The 22,511-nt window shown below is 38.4% G+C and overlaps 1 protein-coding gene and 1 long non-coding RNA gene across 2 annotated transcripts; one reads left to right on the top strand and one right to left on the bottom strand.

The window, feature by feature from the left end:
• On the bottom strand, positions 1 to 2,435 carry LOC136254185 (uncharacterized). The gene is made up of 3 exons (XR_010700349.1): positions 1,594 to 2,435; positions 1,156 to 1,517; positions 1 to 420 (listed from the first exon to the last, which is right to left on the bottom strand). It is a non-coding gene; the product is annotated as an uncharacterized lncRNA (long non-coding RNA).
• A 1,951-nt stretch (positions 2,436 to 4,386) lies between these two features.
• Positions 4,387 to 21,627, top strand: LOC136252313 (scavenger receptor cysteine-rich domain-containing group B protein-like). Its single transcript, XM_066044723.1, has 9 exons — positions 4,387 to 4,482; positions 11,389 to 11,718; positions 14,396 to 14,725; positions 15,409 to 15,735; positions 16,689 to 17,027; positions 17,320 to 17,646; positions 19,635 to 19,803; positions 20,470 to 20,663; positions 21,081 to 21,627. Exons 1-9 carry the CDS (start codon positions 4,434 to 4,436, stop codon positions 21,485 to 21,487), a joined length of 2,472 nt encoding a protein of 823 aa, XP_065900795.1. The 5' UTR covers positions 4,387 to 4,433; the 3' UTR covers positions 21,488 to 21,627.
• The last annotated feature ends 884 nt before the right edge of the window (positions 21,628 to 22,511 follow it).

The following is a 22,511-nucleotide window of genomic DNA, read 5'->3' as shown; positions in this document are numbered from 1 at the left end:
GAAATAACTAGCTACGTAACTATATTTCAGTACTGACTGCTTCCAATCGAGGTAGCTATATTCGTCGAGCATCATCGCACGTGCCACAACTGTACAACAAATTCATCCACAGTCCCGTAGAGCTAATACTTTAGTGCAAATACAGGTTACTTTACGTTAGCCACAGCCTGTGCTGCAGTCCTAGCACACTGATGACAGGATGACGTATTCACTCACTTCACTCGGCAAAATTCAAATGCCATGTATTGCACCAAATCCCACCTGTCTTGCTAGCAGAACTTGTAAGCTTGACTGATCCACCTGACTGACTGACTGACTGACAAAGTAAAAACAGACTGCACTGCCGTACGTACAAAGGTCCAGTGTGATTGACTCGATAAAACTAGACAGATGCTAAAAGCATTGTGGGGCGAGCCTGATCTATAGCTAAAAGACTTGTATAGCTAGCTATACACATTAGGGATGCAACAATACAGGTAAACACCCTAATTGTGTATTGTCTTTATTGCATTCCACACCATGACCTTCTCGTAAAGTAACACAGAGAAACGAAGAATAATAAAGAAGAAATTACGTAGTCTCGTCCCAAGCCACCCACGTGCTCGATTTGCATCCTGTTCTTCTTGTTCCATGTGCTGTTCAGTCAGCCTTCTGATGTCGTCTTCAAGTGATGGAGGAACATTAGCAGAACTAAGAAAAATGGAGTAAGTTTCTGAGAATCTTTCACAGGCTCCTTTTAACTGGTCAACACTGCGGAATAGAACATGCAACATCAATTTCTACTGGCAGTACTGCTCATATTTGGGACCATTTGGATCAGGTGAGCAGTATGGTCGGACACTGACTATTTTCATTTTATGTTGCTTGGGAGCAGTACCCAATTCTCTCGGCATGGAATAGTTCTGGGCAAAATGAAGAAGTGCCATGTCTTCAAATGTTGCATTGGATGGTCGGTGTACATAATGCCAGGTTTCTAAATTGAGACGGTAATGAATGATTTGAAATTTGATGGCTCTCCCTTGGATCTTCAAGTGCTGTTTCAGAATGTTCCGCATTCATAGCATCACGTCTACGTCTATAATTTTCCCTCCTCCTAGCCAATCTATATGAAAAGTACAATCAATTTTTATTATGTGATGAGCTATATCAAGAAACATGTAAGCAAGTCGGGTTTTTGCCTAGTGGGTCACATAAAATCCCATATTCAAAAAAACAGTATAGTCAGCTTATTACTGACTTATGTTGACATGCAATTTAGATGGCTATCAACACAGCCTCACTTAGTTTATTGAAAGTACTTAATACACAGTTCTTTGATAAACTTAATGTGTTACGAATTAAAGATACATGCATTTAACACCCATCAACAGTCCTATTTTACCCGGCAGCACCTTGCTTCCCTCTGTTCATCAGATTCTGTTCCACGTGTACGCCGATCTTGCTGTCTTCTGGTAAGCCTTCGGTGTTCATCCACGTTCTCGCGTCTAATTCTTTCATATTGTCTTCGCCTAGCCAACCTACAATAGTATTTTCGAAAGGCACAGGTAGCAAGCTGCACTTAGTGCATGTACCGGCTATTTGCGTTTACAAAACCTTGCTTGTCTTTCGTCCTCGGTTTCTCTCTCTCTCTTCTGAGCCTATCGCGCTCCCTTCTTCTTCTGAGCCTTTCTTCTCTCTGTTCTGCACTTTCAACACTCGCCATGGTCACATCGCGCCACGTGCAATAAAAGTGACCACTGTAAATTTTTGGAAACTGAATGTGACGGTCCCGACTACCAACAGTGTGGGATTTTCCGTGTTCTTTGCGTAAACGTTTTTTTTTTATTTTATTTTATTTTTTTTTATCAATAATTTTTTTTTTTTTTTACCCGGGCTTGATGGACTGCCCTTGCCTACCACCCCCAGCACATAAATGGCCTGTGCTGGACAAACCGGGACTTTCTTAGTCCACGGCAAACTGAGACTCTGCCCGAATCAGCTCCACAATTGGGGGAGTCTTAACATAGTGACCGATGGATGAGCGGGCTCCGCGGATGCATTGTATGGAGGACCGCAAGAGAGAAAAAGATAGGGAATGCGACGATCGTACGGTCCAATGGAGTACTAACAGTGTGGGACTTTCCGTGTTCTTTGCGTAAACGTTTGGGAACGCAAAAGTCGTACGACGGTCCAATGGACTACTAACAGTGTGGGACTTTCCGTGTTCTTTGCGTAAACGTTTGGGAACGCGACGATCGTACGGTCGAATAGAGTACTGCAATTGTGGGACTCGCTCAGGCTCGCCCCAAAAACTTGGTACATTTATTTAGCTAACACTTTATCATCTCGTAGGCAGTAGGTTCGTAGCGTCATTTGGTTTCCTTTGTCACTTGTGAGTTGTGACTCCTGCCGCGGAGAAGCGGGTCACTCTTTTTAGATTCAAAAATGTTCTATCACGCGAGTAATCTAGGCTAAATATAGAAGTATGGCTCTAATATTTTCGTTCGATGGATTCACGAGCGAGTTGAATGTTGTGTGTGCGCATTCACTAGCAACCCCTGGTGATACCGCGTAGTAGTGTACATAATTTACAGTCATTTGCGTGTCAGTTTAATACTGGTAAACTTGTGACGAAGGTTTAAAAAAAAATAATTTAGTGCCTCTGCCTTAGGCTACTGTATTATGGTTTCAGTATGGGTTCAAGCCGAGCCGAACGGTTCACTAGAGGTCTGGTAAGCTGTCGTGACTCTATCATGGTTGAGGTGAGGTAGGAATTTGAATAAAACACTCTGTAATCCATGGACACACCAAAACGACTTGCACTGTGGCCTTTGCACCGTGGGAATCGAATCAGCTCGAAAGTATACAACAAATTTACGAAGCAGATTACGGACAAATGTTAGTGCGTATAATCTAGATGGCGCTATAGGTCTTCTATTGATAGTGACCCCTCTTCCTTGCATCTGGCCTCGTGTATATACACATATAAATCCATGCAATGTAACTTACACTAATGAAATAATCAAAATTCAATGCCAAACATTATAAAAAATTTAATTGTATGGATTTATGTATTTAAAATTTCAGTTATTATTTCTGAATTCCCAACAAAAATTTCTACATTTCTAATAAAAATTGCCAAATTTCTATGGTCATCGACGACATTTCTGGAAGTGAAGGACCCCTCGGGTCAAATCTCCATGTAGTATGGCTGTAAGGTACTTTAGAAAACAGGTCAATTCATGTAGCTTGCAAGTTAAAACAAACGCCTAAAGTTTCGAGCGGTCAAATGCCCCACTAGTGGGGCAGAGTTTCAGATCAAATCAGGTCAAAATCCCCCACTAATCCCCTAGTAAGCCCGGGAGGGGGGTAGTGGGGCTTAACGTTGATAGGTGCTTAAATGTAAAGTGATTCACTTTGGTCGAGCCACACAGAGCTTTGGAGGCTACTATCTTAATGGTGTCTCATTGGACTCAGTTAATTGTCATAAGGACTTGGGTATTATATTTGATGCGAATTTAAAGTTCCACCAACACGCTTCTGAAGTAGCTATGAAAGCGAACAGGGTATTGGCTTGTATGAAAAGAAGATTTATCGATTTGAATGAATTTGTACTATCACGGTTGTACAAATCAATGGTTCGACCAATATTAGAATACGGAAATGTAATTTGGGCACCCCATTATGTATTAGATCAACGTAAACTTGAGGGTGTGCAACGGCGTGCTACAAAACTAGTACCATCTTTAAGAGACAAGTCTTACATAGATCGAATGAATTTACCATCTCTTTTGTACAGGCACAGACGTGGTGACTTAATCTTTCTTTTCAAGATGTTGAGCGATTACTTCAATCTGGATCACTCCAACTTTTTTACTTTCTCCCACAATACACAAACTAGAGGTCACGCATATAAATTGCTTAAGCCCCCTGCCCACCTTTCATGTCGAGTCAACTATTTTGGTACTAGAGTAATTAATGATTGGAACAATCTTACGAGTGATATTGTAGGAAATTCTTTATTAAATAATTTTAAATCAGCTGTAGATAATTACTTTTATGACTATAGATTTGTGTTAATGTAATAATTATATTCATAGTTAAGTTTTGTTCAGTCATTGCATCTAATTTATGTATGTGTATGTATGTAATTGAATGGGTGTACAGGCTTCTAAGCCTCAACCCAAATCACATCATAATCATTTTTGCTCTGTTGCTGACCCCTCGTACAGGTGTCTCATCAGAGTAGCTGTAGCTACGTAGCTATACCTTGCAAATTATACTGATCAAATTGAAGTTCTCTGCATGCACTGGCAATTCATTTCATTTATAGCTTAATATTTTAGTTTAGTAATATTTTAGTTTAGTACATTTTAATAGTGAATATATAGCTGTCAGCCCCATCATCACGTGATCAATCTGACGCAATCAAGATGTGATATCGAGAACTGAGGATGAAGTTTGTGGTGAATATTTTTGCTTTTGCTTCGACTGTTTTAGCAGGTACGTAAGTACATTGCACGTCGTGTCAGTGTATTCTGTGTTATTTTCAGTATTAAATGTGGTGGGAGTACGGAGAATAGGCTAGTATGGTGGTTCCCAATACCCATGCATATAAACCGGCTCTGTCGCCTTCCTTACCTTTATGGCCCGCAAACTGTAAGGTAAATGCGGGTAACTCCGGACAGCGGCTAATTCCGGACACTTAGATCGTTCTCAACAATGGTAGAATCCCAGGTGTGTTGATGCAGTGTCACGTTGTGAGCTTGGCCGATTGAACCACACAAAACGATATCATCCCTAATAGATTTCAGTCTAAAGTGTCTATATCCTACAAAAATAGTGTTAATAACTTATTGTTCTCTATGGCTGCTCCACTCTTACAACGTCCTATGGTCTATCTACAAACCAAAATTGAAGGAACCACATTTCTTGTTGTGCTGGGTTAGCCAAGACATCAAGGTGCTGTAGAGGAGGCGGGGTGTGACTGTCCCACTTGTTGTAGAGACTTTTGGTGTTTGGTCACCATTTGCACTTCAAACCCTTCGTACCATTGCTGAACGCACCACAGCCAGAAGTGGTGCGTCAACCAAACACATAAACATTTGTTCCAGTTTCTTTATAGACGAACAATGCCCGTATGATTTTACGGTACTGGACTTTGCAGTGTGAGGACTCTGATTTTCCTTTTCCTAACCCCTGTTGTGATTGTGTTTGTAGTTTAGTTGTAGAGTAGTTTGTATTGTAGCTGTATTTTGTTTTTTCCCATTATATTATTTTGTGTACTATCAAAAAAATTACAAATGAGTGTTCTGCAGCGTAAAAAAAATTGAAGCGAATCCGTTATTTCACCTCGAGGTTTGACACGTATCTGTAGCACAATCACGGGTAGTTTTGTTCAAAAACTTTATCTAACCAGGCAGCCCAAGCTCATATTCTCGATTTTCAAATATTTATATGAAAGTCATACTCTCGGCTAATTGCATATGGAAATCATAAGAATCCATGCAGCACAGGCGGAGTGGCAGTCGATTTTGCAGCAGCTGCTCAGTTGGAATACAAAGAAAATATTCATGAATTACATACACTTAGGCTTTTAAAAATATGCACTGCTGCTTTCTCCCAAAGGTTATGAACTTTCTACTTGATTTATAAGCTGCAGGTGAGTGGTACTTTAGTTTCCATACTTCAGAGAGGATTGGTATAACCTGTGGAAGGTGCTACTTGCTTGTTATTCGAAGTGTCCGGAATTAGTCGTATGTTGCATTTTTACATGCTGTTAAACTTCAACTCATAACTTCTCAGCAGTTGGTTGTATCGAAACGAAATTTGTACTGCAGATGCACCATAAGATAGGCTTTAAAATGATTAGTAGAGTTTGTACTAACTCGTTGTGAGTGCAGTGTTAGAGTGATTTACTAAAGAGTGTCCGGAATTATCCTCATTTACCTTAACTACCGTATAGACCACTTACACAGTGACAACAGAAAAAAAAACTGGCATAGCTAACTGAAAAACTACAGCTAACTAGTTACACACCAACTTAATAGGATGTAATTGGGAACAGCAGGAGTGAATCGTGAGACTTCCAATTCTAATGGTTTCAGTAAATACGATAACGAGTGCTAGCTATAGAATAGGACAAAATGAAGGGTCGACTGGGAAGAAAGGTTCAACAGGCTCAATTTATCCATCAGCCTACAGGGTGTATCTTGTCTTTTAGCTAATATGCTCACATACTGTAGCCATAATACACATGCCTGGTGACAAGAATGGCAGTTATGAAAAGACAAGGATCTCTTCATGTCATGTGCCACTGTAGAAAGTTTTCCAATTGTGAGTCTTGTTTTGGATCATGTATGCATAACTCAAAGCAGCCAGAAATACATAAAAATGTTTACAGAATCACACTGCTTAAATTCTTGATATGTGATATCATGTGGGCTGTAATTTCAGTTGTAATTACAGTGATTTCAGACAGGGTGTACAAGATTTCAGAATGTATAAACCCCTTAGCACTTACCATAGATTGATTTACGACCGTGGTCAAAACCAAAGTCAAGGATGGTGATTCAACAGTCAAGGACAATTGATTTACCCTCTGTCAACTGTTGTTCTTTCTTACCAGAGAAATACACATATTATAGCTACTTTACAAACATTATTCAATAACATTTGAAATTAATTTATAAAGTATAGTACTTATACTGTGACAAAATTATGCTAGATGGTACATGTGCAAAAGAGAATGGTCTTCAGCAACTGGCAAAACAAAGTTAATACCGTATAGCGTAATATTTTGGCGGGGGAAAATTTGACGGATACAAGATTTTGAAATATTTGACGGGGAAAATATTGACGGTTACACCAATATCACATGCCCACGCACCATGTCTGAGCGCGAACATTTAAATGGCGTCACGTTTTAGTGTTGCCGCAGTCATTAGAGGGTACCATGTGTACAAAGAAATTTGGAATGCAGAACTTGACGAAGAACTGACATGCGAGTGAGAGGTGGGAAATCGGAACGATACATTTGCTGTGGCGATGCGAAAGGACTCTGTAACAGTGGGTCATGTGCCACGAGTCATTTCGCCTATTTGTTCAATATTTCTACGGCAAAGCGGAACCATCAAGTGCAGAGTCATTGGAAACAGGCAATATTCTTCTGACTTACCACAAGGAGGACTGAAATTACCGTGTATTCTTACATTTAGCATACAAGATCAAAGAGAGAGCAGCAAAACAGAGAAGTTAATCAACGATTCACTTCAATTGATGAAAGGGAAGTTAGTAATAGAGTTACAGAGTTCAGAGAAAGATAACAACAGTACCAGCAATGCTACCAAGTGCAACACCAGCACAGGCAAATCTGGCAGTGGAGGCAGCTGTAATACTTTAACAAGCCACGGTGCCAGCAGTAGTAGCACCAACAATACTGACAGTGGTAGCACCAACAATACTAACGGTAGTTGCACCAATCTCAGCACCAACGGTAGTGGTAGTAGCACCACAAGCAGTTGTACAAATGAAGCTATCGTTGAAGTCATTGATTTGGAAACTGCTGATGATGAATCTCCAAAAAAGAAGAAACCACTGTGTATTGATACCCATCTCATCATCATGGGTGAAAAGCTTACAGATATAGAGATCAATCACTGTCAAAAAATGTTGAAGCTACAGTTTCCTAAATTAAATGGATTAAGGTCAACCCTGCAACAAGATAAGCCATCCAATGAGCCCACAACTAATTGGGTTCAAATTGTTCATTGTTCATCACGTGATCATTGGATTACAGCAACAGCCATTGGCTGTAACAATGGAATGGTGAAGATATATGACTCCGTTTTCCGAAACATTGATGAACCTACAAAACAGATTTTATACAAATGTTTTCCCAGTAACACCCACATCAAAGTTGTAGGAAAAACACAAAAGCAAGTAGGAGAGAAAGGTTGTGGAATTTTTGCCATTGCGTTTTCTACAAGCTTAGCGCTTGGCATTGATGTAGAACATGCCAATTTCCACCAGGACCGGATGAGGCTTCATCTTGCCAGGTGTTTTCTCCAGAACAAAATGATTTTGTTTCCAATGACTGAACGTTAGTGTATATATTAATAACACATGACTCTTACTTGTACATATCATTTCATATCATTTTTGGACTAGTATACGTATTTAGTTATGTAATTTTCAGTTCCCTGAAATCTTGTAATAACAATATTAATGAACACTCTCTTACCTTACCTGGACAACCCCATTTGACATGTGGTTTGTAGTCTATTACAATAAACAAAGTGACTAAATAGTACAGCCCTACGGCATGCACGTGCTAGTATTAATTGCATAAGTGTAAACCAGACCCCAGGTGATGTAAGAGGAGTTCCATTGTACCAGTGCAGGAGACTAATTAGTACTTTGCTTTATAATTTGTGGTACACCAAAATATAAACCACACTAGTATTCTACATTCCACTAAATTATTGAACATGATGATTGTATAATATTTGCTAGTTGCTACTACCCTGTCATGAAATGAAATACAAACAATGGAATTCTACATTGTGTTATATACAAACGTTTCTTCTATTGTGATATCCCAGCCGAGGAAAATCCATTCTTGATTATCTCCGGTTTACTCTTGATATAGTCAAAAGCATTGGCCATCCACTGAGCCCCTAACGGTTTTATAGTGGTCAGACGGAGATCAACGAGCTCAACACGGTCCTCATCCAGTTGACTGCAAACGTGCTTCGCACACCAATCCCGGAATTCTCTTCGAAGAAAATCCTTTACAGATTTATTGACAGCCAAATCCAGAGGCTGAAGCCTATCTGTGCAGTTCGCTGGGATTATAATAACATTGATGTGGTTATCATCCAATAGAGTTAAGATCTCTTCTGTACACTGCCCATTAAAGCCTGCATTAAAGTTATCAAACAAAACAAAAACACGATAATCAGGAGGTAATGCCAATTCACTCCGCTTTTTTGCACAGTATGGAAAAAGGATTTTGTGCACATAATCCAACATCGTTTTCTCATTGCACCAGTGATTACAACTATAATTAATGTCCCAGTCATTTGGAAACTTGAATGAGGGAAGGCAGCGCTTTGTTGTCCCTTTGTACACCAGCTGAACCAGAAGAAAATCTCCACTCATCGTTCCCCCTAAGACTGCCGTAATTTGGCGCTCGTCATCCTTTCCTATGATCTCTACACGTTTGCTACCTCCCTTTGCCATCATCCAATTATCAACTGGTACATAGTGTACAGCTGTTTGATCGAAGTTTATGACCAGATCTGGAGGTATCTCATCCATTTCCATAACATTACGTACATCTAGCAAAAACCCCTTCTTTATCTCTTCAAAATTTTTAACATCCACTTTTGCTTTAGTGCTTGTTCTACGTTTCACCAACCCCATATGTTGCATAAGGTATTTAGCCCAGTCTTTTGATAACTCAAAGTCATCATTGCAGTGTATACTGGCAAACTTGCTATCCCTCATTGCAATATCTGTTCCAATAGCAATTGTAAGTGATGTATTCACAGCTCCACCACGTTCACGAATTGCGTTAAGGTAGGCTCGGACCTGTCTGTCTAAGTTTTCTCCGAGTAAAAGTGGCCTCCCCCTCTTTTTCGATGGCAACTGGAGTAATTCACCAGGGTCCTGGTCTTGTGGTCTTTTCCTTAGTTCTTCATTGTATTTCCTTAGTTCATCATTGTATTTCCTTAGTTCATCATTGTATCGATGCTTTAACCTACGAACAGTAGGCTCTATTAGCAATCGACCCAGATCTGGTACTCTGTCATTGTAAAATCATATAGCGGCAGCTATCCCAATTTCGCTGGCCTTCTTCCCTATTTGCAATCTCTGGGCATCAGTCAGCTTAATATACTCTTTCTTCTTTTTACTGGCTGTCAATACAGTCACCGCTATTTCATTGGCTGCTGCGATATTCGATGATGGAACTTCTTTCAAAAGACTGCCTGATGGATCTGGTAGTATCTCCTTAGTAATACTGGTGGTCTTCTTCCAACTAAAATACTTTAACAATGACATTGTCACCTTGTTGTCACCTGTTCAGTTTCACCGCCAGCTGTTAATAAATTCTACGATAAGCGTTGCAAAATTTGCACACCAGTTAAAATTTGATGGGTAAAATTTTGATGGATTACCCCTCTTCCGTCAAAACCGTCAATTTTTCCCCCCACCAAAATATTGCGCTATACGGTAATTCTAGTGCATTTTTTTTGCTCTAACAGCTGGAGCTATCAAGCACCTTACTAGTATATTAAAAGCATATGTGTACTAGATAATAGGGGAAAAGCAGCAGTCAAAAGTTTTGTTAAAACACCAGAAACAGCTCAACAGTTGAGAAATTGAGGCTATATTTGGTTACAGTCACTTGTATAGATCTTCCTACATCATGTGCCTGCCAGACCAGTCAGCACTTTATAACTTTTTACTTCTATACAACCACCTTTAAACTACCAGCTCGTGCATACATAGGCCAGGTGGTATTTGGCCTTTTGGCTGTATGACCTGTGACACCCCACACACTAATGCTTGCTAGGCACTTTGCTATATAGTTTAGTGTTTTCAATTTCCATGATGTTAGTCACTGCCAGTTTATGGTACATTTTTACTGTCAGGTATCCTCAATAATAATTTTGTGGTGAAAATGTAAACAAGGAGGATCATGTGATTTAGTTTTTCAGCTGGTTGTAGGGTTTGAGTATAGCATGAGCATAGCTAGTGTTGTTATGGTATTTGTTAATCATTAGTACTGGTATGGGACTAACCCAATTAGAGTGTATAGGGTTTCTGTGTTGTCTGGGAAATTTATATTTGACTTAGATCATACAATTAGACACAGTCCATGCACTTACTAATCGGTTCATAACAGCAGTAGCACCAATAGTGATATTATGTTATTGTCAACAAACCGTAAAAGTGTACATTTAAAGCTTTTTATCATTCTATGAAACAGACTCCAATATAGACCAGTAATATGCCAGCTGGCCCTCCTGCAAATGTTCTCGAAACTACAAATAGTATAATATGTATGAATTTCTCTATGTAGCTATATGGTAGATCAATACCATTCTAGAAGGTAAATTGTACCAACAGACAGATATGCATGGAAATAGATACCATAAAATTCTATGGTACAGAACGTAGCTGTCAGGTGTGGTCTGTATTGTGTTTGTGGTAGTAAAGTAGTTATCCAATAGTTAATGTATTTATCATAATTAGTTGATGTCTCTTTGTTTGACAACATAATTATTATATCAAGTAATGTGCGTGTACTTCAACACTGTACAATGGTAAGGACACAACTATAATGCTTTTGTTATAACTGAAGTATTAGCTGTAGAGCAATTTTACCACTTGTGTTTATAGTTGGAGCAACCTGCACTGAGGGTGATATTCGTCTTATGGATGGTCCTAATGATTATGAGGGTCGTGTGGAAGTGTGTCATAATAATTTATGGGGAACTGTCTGTGATAACCAATGGAGTACTGATGATGGAATTGTAGCTTGTCGTCAACTGGGACATGAGTTTATTTCGGTAACTAAGAGTGCCTCTTATGGGCAAGGAAGAGGACACATTTGGCTGAATAATATACAATGCATGGGATCAGAAAATCAACTAATAGATTGTGTGCATAATTCCTTTGGTGATTCACATTGGTGTAGCCACAGTCGAGATGCAGGTCTAGTATGCTATGGTAAGTACAGTACACATATAGAACACAAAGCTACATGAATGAACTATCTAACTTCACAATCAAAATCAGCTAGACTTGAGTGGTCCGCAAGGCCAGTGGCAATCCGTACATACAGTATGGGATCTTAATGGAGCTCTGGTCAGCCTGGGGATGGCTGTATGTGGCAGTACAATTTCATGGTGTTGAATAAAAACCTCTTCTGTAAAGTTTCTTTCATTTAAACCATTTTGAGGCCTGAATGGCCCATAACTTGGTCTAATTCATCCCTATACTTTCTTTTTCAATTTTTAAAATAGTCTCTTGCCCTCCTTCCAGGTCCCCTCCTCTTTTGGAGCTCGCCTGATACGGCCAACCTCAGATACTTTTAAATAGGTGATAAGACTGATTTTCCCACACTGGGTCACATATATTGATGTGCTCTGAATGAGACCAAAAGAGATGTCATTAAATCATTATTCAAAATACTAGGCTGACTACTTACATGTATGTACATAGGTCATTGTGCACGTGTGCCTCTCAACATAAGATATATATTATAATGATTTATGTAATAAACTTTTTTTTGACATATTTAACTACTGCACATCACTAAGGCAAGTAATACTGGTAGTGTATGGATCATACCAGTGAAATAATCTACTGGAGTGAAGTACGTAGTTGTCTCTTTCTGTTTATTTACCTACATGATTTGATAAACACAATTGTATACATAAAGAACTTTCCTTAATAGAGTTAAAACAACTATTTTGGTTGCTTGGTTGGCTGCTGTCAAAATTTCATCTTGAATTTTTACTATCATGTGTAGCTAATCCTCTAGAAAATCTTGAAAAATCAATCTCCATGCATGAAGTTTTATGTACCTGCAGTGTACAGACTTACGCAGTCCTTCAGTGATGTCTTCAGCTACACAGTGAAGGATTATGGTGTTTGTGCTAGTAAACAGTTATAGGCAATGCCTGAATTTGTTGTGTTAGACATTGTGTATTGTAATATATTCTGCTGCCCAGCAACAGTGTGATGACTACCAACTTGATTAATTGTTAGTGAACATATTGAAGCTAGCTGGATGAAATAGTTAGTACATGAACAGTTCCACCACCATGACAAGCCATATATACGTAGGTTGTTTAGCTACTTGAAATTTACCATAGCCTGCCTAGACTGCCTGAAGCAATTTCACTGAAGTTTGATATGTAATCTAAGAAGCCCTGAAGGGATTCCACTACAATATCATATCAATGACTCCAGCCTAATAGAATAAAACAACCCATGTAGTCTACAAGAATTATCATCAAGGCTGACATCAGTAAAGCACCTTTTTATTGCCAAACTTGTTCTTTGGACAAATTTACAAAAAAAAAATGACCCGACTAATAATGAAATGTTTCACGGTGAAAATACTCTCGGTGGCCAACTCGCGATCATGTACTTAACTGTTTACAAAATTGCAAACAGAGATGGAATCCAAAATGATTTCAAAATTAGACTCAAAGATGTTTAGTAAACTATTTAATATTTAGGCCACACTGTACAGTCCCTTGCAAGAAAGATTCTTCAAGAGGAAGAACTAGTGGCACTGGCTAAGCTTAAATTCGTTTACATACTGATAGACGCAAAAAAATACTAATAATGATAACAATACAGTGTTTTCATTAGTGATGTCAGTTCCAACTATAAATATATATTATTCAACCACTATAGACCAGTTCCTAAGAGTGATTGTTTGTCTAAATGTTATTTCTGAGGAAGTGTGGTGTGACTGATTACTACACACGGTTGTAATTCTTGTTAACAGTATATTTCTAAGATTGAAAGAATGTTGAAATGTAAAAATCTATACAGTGAGCATTAATAATTATGTTGAGCATCAAATTTAAAGCCAAACATTTAATAGTACATGGAAACTTTTTCATGGGCTGTTGAACACAATGGTCTCAGATCTAGAAATTGGGTGACAGTTTTATTAGAGCCTTGCTATTACACAATCAGTAGTTTGAGAGAAACTGCAACTTTATACATTGTCACTGAGCAGTGGTTGTTCATGGCTGATCTCTATAGCAACAAATACTAATATATTCATATATCTTTCTACAAACAAGTGGTAGGCACTGTTTGAAGATTCCAATAGTGTAATTCATGACATCACAATGAATATTACGAGTACATATATAGTATGTTCACGTTGAGCTGAATCCTCAAAAACATTTAATAACTCACGGATGCAATTACACATGATCTTGAAATTTGGCTCATTTGTAGTACTGCTTGATCCGCTAAAAATATTTCAAAATTATTTTGTTCAAATGATTGACATAATATTTACGGCCAATCAAAATTTTCACAATACATTTCCTATGGGGAAGCCATATAAGTACAGTGTCCATTATGGCCCTTTCCCAAACTTGTAATGGAGCCAAACCGTACATGTCTGTTGTTGACTTCTTTGCTGTTACCAATAATCATCTGGTTGGCTGAAATGTTCACTCTATTGAGAAAAAAATCCACTTTTAATTTTTAGCTGTTTTTCAGGATTCAGCTCAACGTGAACATACTATAGTAATGGTATGGCAGACTTCTACAATATGAACTTTATGATAATTTGAATGAAATTCCTTGACAGAACCCTCATAGTTTTGAATTTAGTATTGTGTTTACATGTGATGAATTTACTGTACAGCTGAAACAAACTGCACTGAGGGGGAAATTCGTCTTGTTGGTACTGATGGTGATTATGATGGTGATGTAATAATATGTCATCTTAACACATGGGGATATATCTGTGCTGACAAGTGGGATACCAACGATGGAACAGTTGCTTGTCGTCAACTGGGACTTGAGTTTGTTACTGTCACTTCAAACTCCTATTACCATGATGGGCACAGAAGAGATTTAATTTTGTTGGGTAATTTAAATTGTACAGGATCAGAGAGCCAGTTAACTGATTGTGGTGATAATGTATTTGGCACAAACAGTTGTTCCTATAGGAAAGCAGGTCTAGTATGTGATGGTAAGCAGTTTTATGCATTTTGTAAGATGATTAGTTTTGCATTTTTGTACCTATGGTGCTTAGAAAAATGGTAGTGGCTATTTCTCCAGTTTTGGACACCGACGTACACAGGTTATTTGTCCAGCTTTCACTCATCTTAACTCAAGTATCAAGCACACTAGCTAGTTGTATGAAGGTAAGTTTTTGGTGAGTTCGAGGCGAGCCAGGGTTGGAGAGAGTGTAGCGAGCATCCCTGCAAAGTTGGGCCAACCCTAGAACTCACCTAAAACTTACCTTCATACAGACGGTGAAGGACATCATTATGCTTTAACAGGCAAACTTAAGGCTAGCGTTAGGATTCAGCTTGACCGGTCTTCCTTACTGTATACAGGCTACTTATTGGATCACATTAATAAGATAGAAAAGTAATGAGCTGGGGAGTGGTAGCACAGTTGGTACCACACTCACCTTTTACACCAGTGGTCCAGTTTCGAGCCCTGGAAGTTTTGCATTTTTTTCATTTTGCCAAACTTTTTGTCTAGGTTTATTTATACGTATGGAACTGGACAAATAGCTCCTACATAGAAAATTCAGCTCACTGAAATAGTTATGATACTGCTTAAACACAACTTTGTAGTTGCATATATATGTTGATTCATTGTTTAAACTGTATAGCTATTAGTATATATAGACCTTCTTTATAGTTGGAGCAAACTGTACTGAAGGAGATATTCGTCTTGTGAATGGTCCTGACAATTTTGAAGGTCGTGTTGAAATATGTCACAACAATTTGTGGGGAACTGTTTGTGATAATTATTGGAATGCTAATAGTGGAATTGTTGCTTGTCATCAGTTAGGACTTTCATTGGTAAGAACCACTACCTCAGCCTATTATGGGAAAAGCAGAGGACATATCTGGTTGGATAATTTATCATGTAAAGGATCAGAGACTCGACTAATTGATTGTTACCATAATGGATTTGGTGCTTCCAACTGTGGACATAGTCAAGATGCAGGAGTAGTGTGTAACAGTAAGTGTCTGTCTAATCTACAGTGGTAAAATGTCATCTCTTCATGTTAAATGATTAGCCCTTGCAGTAGTATTATTTAGGCCATGACAAATTGATCTTCTGTTTCATTTATGTGGTGGATCAATTATTTGGCAGACTAAAAAATACATGTGTATCATGTGTTCTCTTTAAAGAAGCACTAATATGGCTGTAGTATAGTAGCAAAGGGAAATGGAGCTCCCTCACTTCATTTCAGGAGGACCTACACCTGTAAAGATTGAGATACTCTAATAGAACAGTCATATATGCTCTAATAAAACAGTTAGTTGGATCTGATTTTATTTATTTTTTGACCTGCCGGGTCACTATTAGAGGATAAACAGTCCATGAAACATGATATGGCCTTATGTTCAGACTCCTTACAATATACCTACATACCCACACACATGCACACACACTCACACACACACACACACACACACACACACACACACACACACACACACACACACACACACACACACACACACACACACACACACACACACACACACACACACACACACACACACACACACACACAAAACACACACACACACATAAGCAAAGCCTACGGACCAGCAATGGAATGCCTGTTTGGCACTTGAACCTTGTACAAGCAAATCCTCTTGGGGCAGGGCTAGTATCCTACAGGAGAAATGTCCAGGTTTCAGGGAGAGAGGTCGCAGAACCTGAAGTTCCACAATGACCCCGACACTGCTAAACAAGACAAAAATAGTAAGTATAGATTGGCAAAATATACTGATAGACTACTAGCAGTCAATAAAAATTTTAAGTAAAAGGAAACAATAGTTTATTATTGTGTGTGTGCATGCGTGTACGTGCTCATGAGTATTTCAGTAAATGTAGCTGGTTGTGATATCAGTCCAGTATTTGGGCTTCACAACTATGATGATAACTGTTCTCATTTACAGATGCAACAAGCTGCAGTGAGGGTGATATTCGTCTGGTAGGTGGTGTTGATGATTTCCAGGGTCATGTGGAAATATGTCATCTCTCTGTATGGAACAGTCTCTGTAGTAGTACCTGGGATAAAAGTGATGGAATAGTTGCTTGTCACCAACTGGGACTTGAGTTTGTAACAATTCCTACACGTTATACATATCGTGAAAAATATGGGAAAGGAACAGGACAGATTTGGCTGGACAAATTGTCATGCACAGGATCAGAGACTAGACTAACCGATTGTGCTCACAATGAGTTTAGTTCTAATGAATGTTACTCCAGTCGTGTTGTAAACTTGATTTGTACAAGTAAGTTGTAGTAGTTAAATGACTTATAGACCACCCGTTCTGTACATACACCCTGAGAGAATACATACTTACCTTACTGTGATTGATGTTATCCATTTGAGCTGTGGACCTTCCAGTAGTAATCAAAAGGTGGAAGCCAAAAATAAAATAACATCTTAGAGTAAAAACACAGTAGCAAGAACTTGACACTCAAGATACAACATACATATACATATATCTATGTACTAAATTAATCTATTCATATACTGCATGCATACTATCAATATGTTCATTGTACGTAACTTTGTTACAGATATAACTTGTAGTGAGGGTGATATTCGTCTTGTTGGTGGTGTTGATGATACTAAGGGACGAGTAGAAATATGTCACAATAATGAATGGGAAACTGTCTGTGATGATTCCTGGAGTGAAAGTGATGGAATGGTTGCTTGTCATCAGCTGGGACTTTCATTTAAAGCAGTCACTACAGATCAATCTTATGGGCAAGGAACAGGACAGACCTGGACAGGCAATGTATCATGCACAGGATCAGAGGCTCGACTGATTGATTGTATTCAAAATGGATTTGATTCACACAACTGTCCACGTGGTGAAGGTGCAGGATTAGTCTGTACTGCCCGTGAGTACTGAAATAAATGCACATGAGTATATTGTGGTGTTTCAAAGTATAATGTGACCTACTGCTATCAAAGTTTGCTGTACATATACAATAGAACCTGGATGTATGTATAGTATTCACTGTGGCTACAGAGATTGTGTATTGAGTTTAACATAGCCCCTTCATTTAACAGTCACCTGTACTCTGCTTGCAACACCCAGTTGACAATTTATCACTGAAAAATGATAATTCCTTTGCATATTGGGTAAGTGCTATCTGTGATAGTGGCACTACCAAGCCATATATGCAAAGCCATGTGCCTTGAGAAGAGACTCAAGTGAGGCTTTGAATAGTCCACTCTATTACATAATGAAGCTTGAATTTTGCCAGCATGAACATCAATTTCACTGTAGCTTGCCAGCTAAAGTGTGTACTGATCTTGGATGGCACTCTGTTGGAAGGGAGAGTTAGAAACTGTCACTTGCAATGTAGAACTTCACTAGAATTCACTGATTGTCAATGCACTTATAATAACAGCATGTATGGTTCTTGGTCGTACATCACATTGTAATTTGTGACCTCAATACAATACCAATACTTAACACTTAATAATCAACACTGATGCTGCTACCAAATATGTAGACTAGCAGTTGTATGTGAAGTATTTGCTTGTGTACCATGTACTTACATGTATTAAGTTTATCCAGCTGTGTCTGTAAAATGAAGTCCATAGCTCTTATCGTAATGTTAGCATTCAAGTTGAGCAGAACTAGTACAGAATTTTAAGAAGCACTTTCCAAATGAATATATCATGTTGCAAACAGTATACTATTACACAATAAAATAGTGCCTTCATTCTCCTTAGAGTCTAAATCTTTATAAAGATATATGTGACTGTCCCTGAGAAAAATGGTCCTAATTCCAGTTTTGTATTGTAGATTGCTAATGGTCTAAGATAGGGTCCGCAATGAAAAAATTGATAATCATGAAATTATTCCCCTACTATTTCAACCTGTAGGGCATATCAAAGTATCATTTTTTTGTACCAATCAAGCTTATTAATTTTATCTTTCTCCATACGACGGGAATCACAATTGTTTTGTGCTGGAAATTATGAAAAATTGTGTGCTTTCCGGATGAAGCATGGGTTCCTTCCCATACTTGGCATATATAGTCCAGGTTTTATACCTGATTATAACCCACAGCAGAAATAAATTGATTTGCTACTATGGATTTGGTACGGAGCTACTCTTTGCCAAAAATCGGCCGAAAATCACATATTTTTGGATTCAGAGCAACCCAGCAATCAACAGAATGAAAGCCCACAAACCTTCACTATAAAGCAATATAGTTTGGTTATCACTTCATGCACAGCGCAAGTTTCATATGGATCTGAGCTTTCCTTCCATCAAACTAAGCGGCATGAAATTTCTTCCTAGCGCGTCTGACACTAAAATGGGAGGCGTGGCTGCAATAACTCCAAGTTTTAGTTTCTCCAGCAAGTTATTTAGACTTCAATATTATGTTGTGACCACCTAATGGTATTAGTTTCCATGGATCACGTGATTATGGATTGATTTTTCGTGTGCATTGTAGCTATACATGGTTAGCTATGTAGTGGTACAATCCAGGTAAAATTTCACTAGTATTTCAACATTTTTTTTGACTGAGACACCACTGGTGAAGCATAGAGTTAGGCATAGTAAAACTCGGGTCCTACCAAAAATGGCAGGGTTGTTTGTATGTAAGATCAAGATACTCTAATAGAGCAGTCATGTAAACAGTCCCCAGTCTCTCTACTATATTCTGTTCTCTTTAGTAAGAAAGCGGAATCCATAAACAGAAAGAATACTTAAAAATGGCAAGATTGTTTTGGGAGGGGGTCCTACTTAAACAGTACTGCCATACTATTTGCTATCATGCTTGTGAGAATATTCTCAAAAACTGTGATTTACTATAATTTGCTACATACGTACACACCTAAATTATTATTATTCTCCCTTGAACAGATCATGGTTTGCGACTTGTTGGTGGTACTAGTCCACTTTCTGGCATGCTGATGTTTCAGATGAGCAATGGCACATGGGGAACTGTGTGTAACCATGGATTTAACTCTCATGCTGGCCAAGTGGCATGTAAACAGCTGGGCTTTGATGGTTTAAGTTATTCTGGAAGATGGTAAGTTTTCTATATGTATGTAGTGCACAGCACCCAATTTCAAAAGTCCACCCTATTACAAAATAGCAAATAAATGAGCTATAGTACCCTGCCTATAACCTTTTGTGTCATGCTTTTATAGTCCAGTACCATCCACCTTTATTAGCATGTATTGAAGTAATTGTTAGGCACATACCATTTGGCTACACAAAGATGTTTGGTTCAAGCTCTTACAGTTTTCTTGAAAATTGATGTGTCAATAGACTGACAGTTTTGGCTCTCATGCTTCTTATAGCTAGCCCTCCACATCATAGTGACTTTTTGTATGTAGTTGGACAAGCCACATTTGTTGTCTGTGTGTTTGTCCTATGTGTTGTGTTTGGTAGGTTACTGTTTGAATATTACACACATCCTTGCATCTGTGTTACTGGCCCAGTCTGTCAGGTTATGTTTGTAATAGTGTTATAGGATGGGTGAGGATAGAAAAGTACTTGATTTGGTGCACTGAATAGTTTAAACTGCATGGAAGGACAATTACTGTTGCTAGTGCTGTAAATGGGTAACCATTTCACAATTTACGGTCATGTGAGATAAAACAATAATTTCCAGAGAGATACTAGGCATATTGTGATTAAACATCTATCCATAGCTGTGCTGCTTATGTAGATATTGTGGTTTCTTTTCTAGTACAAATTATTCGAGGTGTGAGCACTCTTATGGACCAATTGCTGTTTGTCAAACCAACTGTAATGGGACAGAAAAGAAACTGAGCTCATGTGATGTACGCCACAGTTGTTCATCATATGATTATTATGATTATGATTATGGGTACAGTCATAATACTCCATGTAATCATTATATGGATGTGACACTCCACTGCTGTAAGTTGTCAATGTTGATGTAATGTGTGAATGGACCTGTAAAATGGGGTCTTACAATATTCCGAATTCCAATCATAACTCATCATGTTTTTAACTTATTGCGTATTAACAAGTAGTATGGTAATCTAATTTCTTAATCTGAACACCTGAGTCACACGTGTTAAACTAACACACACCTTTACCAGTGATTAATGGGCACATCATATACTCAGCTTCAATGTTCATTTCAGGGTTCATCACAGTGTCCAAAGTACTAGTTTCTGCTTAGGTTTTGGACATTGTCTACCCTGTTTACAATGTTAAGTACCCTACTTTTTGTTGGTTCCATATAATGGGTCATATCATTAAGAGTGAGTGATAACTTCTTTCACTCTTGATACTGCTTTATTAATGATCTGTATATGATAATTTTTTTAGATAAACATTCTACATCATATGATTATAATAAATATCGCCATCACCACCACCACCATAAGCTGTCTGCTGGAGCCTTCACTGGTATTACACTTGGTGTTGTCCTACTACTCTGCACTTCACTAATTGTCATCTGTGTTTGTGTGAGACGTTACCACACGAAACAACGTAGTTCTGCATATGTTCTTCTTCATAAGCAACACCCAATGATATTTGTAGCTGATGGTGGTAGTGATACTGAATCTGATTTTAAAGCTTGTGCTCCAGCCAAACCAGCTGCTGTTGAATATACTGATGAATGTTCTGTTGACAATACACCCACTATTGATGGTGATGCTGGACCACCACCTGATACTGTAGTGTCAAATGATGCAACTACTGCCACACCTACCACTCAGGATGTTATTTGATGAACTGTATTACTAGTACTGACCAATATGGTGTTCATATGTAGTTACTGTAACATTGATGCATTAACAACTTTATATTTGTGTCTGAGGTGGTTGTAATAATTGCCATAGACAGAATAATCCCTCTTTCTCTACGTGTACTAGCAAGTTGTAAGCTGCTGATCAGACAAAGTAACTATGTATAAGAAAGGACTGTTTAGGATTTCTGTGAAGGAATTTACGCCATTTCTGACATCATTAGACAAATTACTGCATAATTATAACATAAGCCTAGCAATTCATTGACTGCTTGTTTTCTTAACAAAATAGCACAACTATACTGTTTGGAGATAGCATGCTATATTCAAACATATCTCTATGGGTTTATGTGTATGCTGTATGTCAAGCAAGATGTCTGAAGAAATGCATATGTAATAACTACAGTATGATGCTGACACACCTCATGTAGTATGTTTGATACTGTTTTGGGGATAGATAACACACAATGTATGAATCATTTGAAGATTACAAGTTGTGTGCCTGTTTTCATTAAATATTCACATTCCTTAAACACTGCTGTGGCATGCTGATTATTACTACCACATATCAAACAGTACGATAGTACTGTTTAAGTAGGGATCAAGGTGGATTTGGCGCGCGCCTCAAATTTCGATCCCTCTAAAATCATCCTAGAAATATCTCACACAGCAAATAAACCTTTTACTAAAGAGTCTTCAAGTTTCTAACTTTATTTCTAGCGTTATATATCAGGAAACGACTAGAAAAGTGCTGGAATTTTATTTCTAAAAAATCGCTAAAACAGAAATTTTCGTCTGCCTGCCAGCCTGCCTGCCTGCCAGCCTGACCACATTCGCAAGGCTACAGGCCAAACGAAGCAGCGAAGGATCACCATTCTTTGCCACAATATTTAACTTGCTGCTGGGATGTGCCTTTTCGGGTTCCGACGAGTGTCTGCCTTCTGCGCTTTGCCTTTCCTTTTATCTTCAATTACGGATCGTCTTCTTCTTTTCCAGTCACGGAGGCG

The sequence above is a fragment of the Dysidea avara genome, chromosome 4 (assembly GCF_963678975.1).
Source record: "Dysidea avara chromosome 4, odDysAvar1.4, whole genome shotgun sequence".
Classification (NCBI taxonomy): Eukaryota; Metazoa; Porifera; class Demospongiae; order Dictyoceratida; family Dysideidae; genus Dysidea; species Dysidea avara.
The sequence above is the reverse complement of the archived record's forward strand: the minus strand, read 5'-3'. Positions and strand labels throughout refer to the sequence as shown.

Excerpts from the sequence above, each read along its gene's own strand:
- LOC136252313 (XM_066044723.1), top strand. The coding sequence starts at position 4,434 with ATGAAGTTTGTGGTGAATATTTTTGCTTTTGCTTCGACTGTTTTAGCA. Across the intron at positions 15,736-16,688 it reads TGCAGGAGTAGTGTGTAACA|ATGCAACAAGCTGCAGTGAG; the intron begins GTAAGTGTCTGT and ends TCTCATTTACAG. Across the intron at positions 20,664-21,080 it reads GGATGTGACACTCCACTGCT|ATAAACATTCTACATCATAT; the intron begins GTAAGTTGTCAA and ends TAATTTTTTTAG.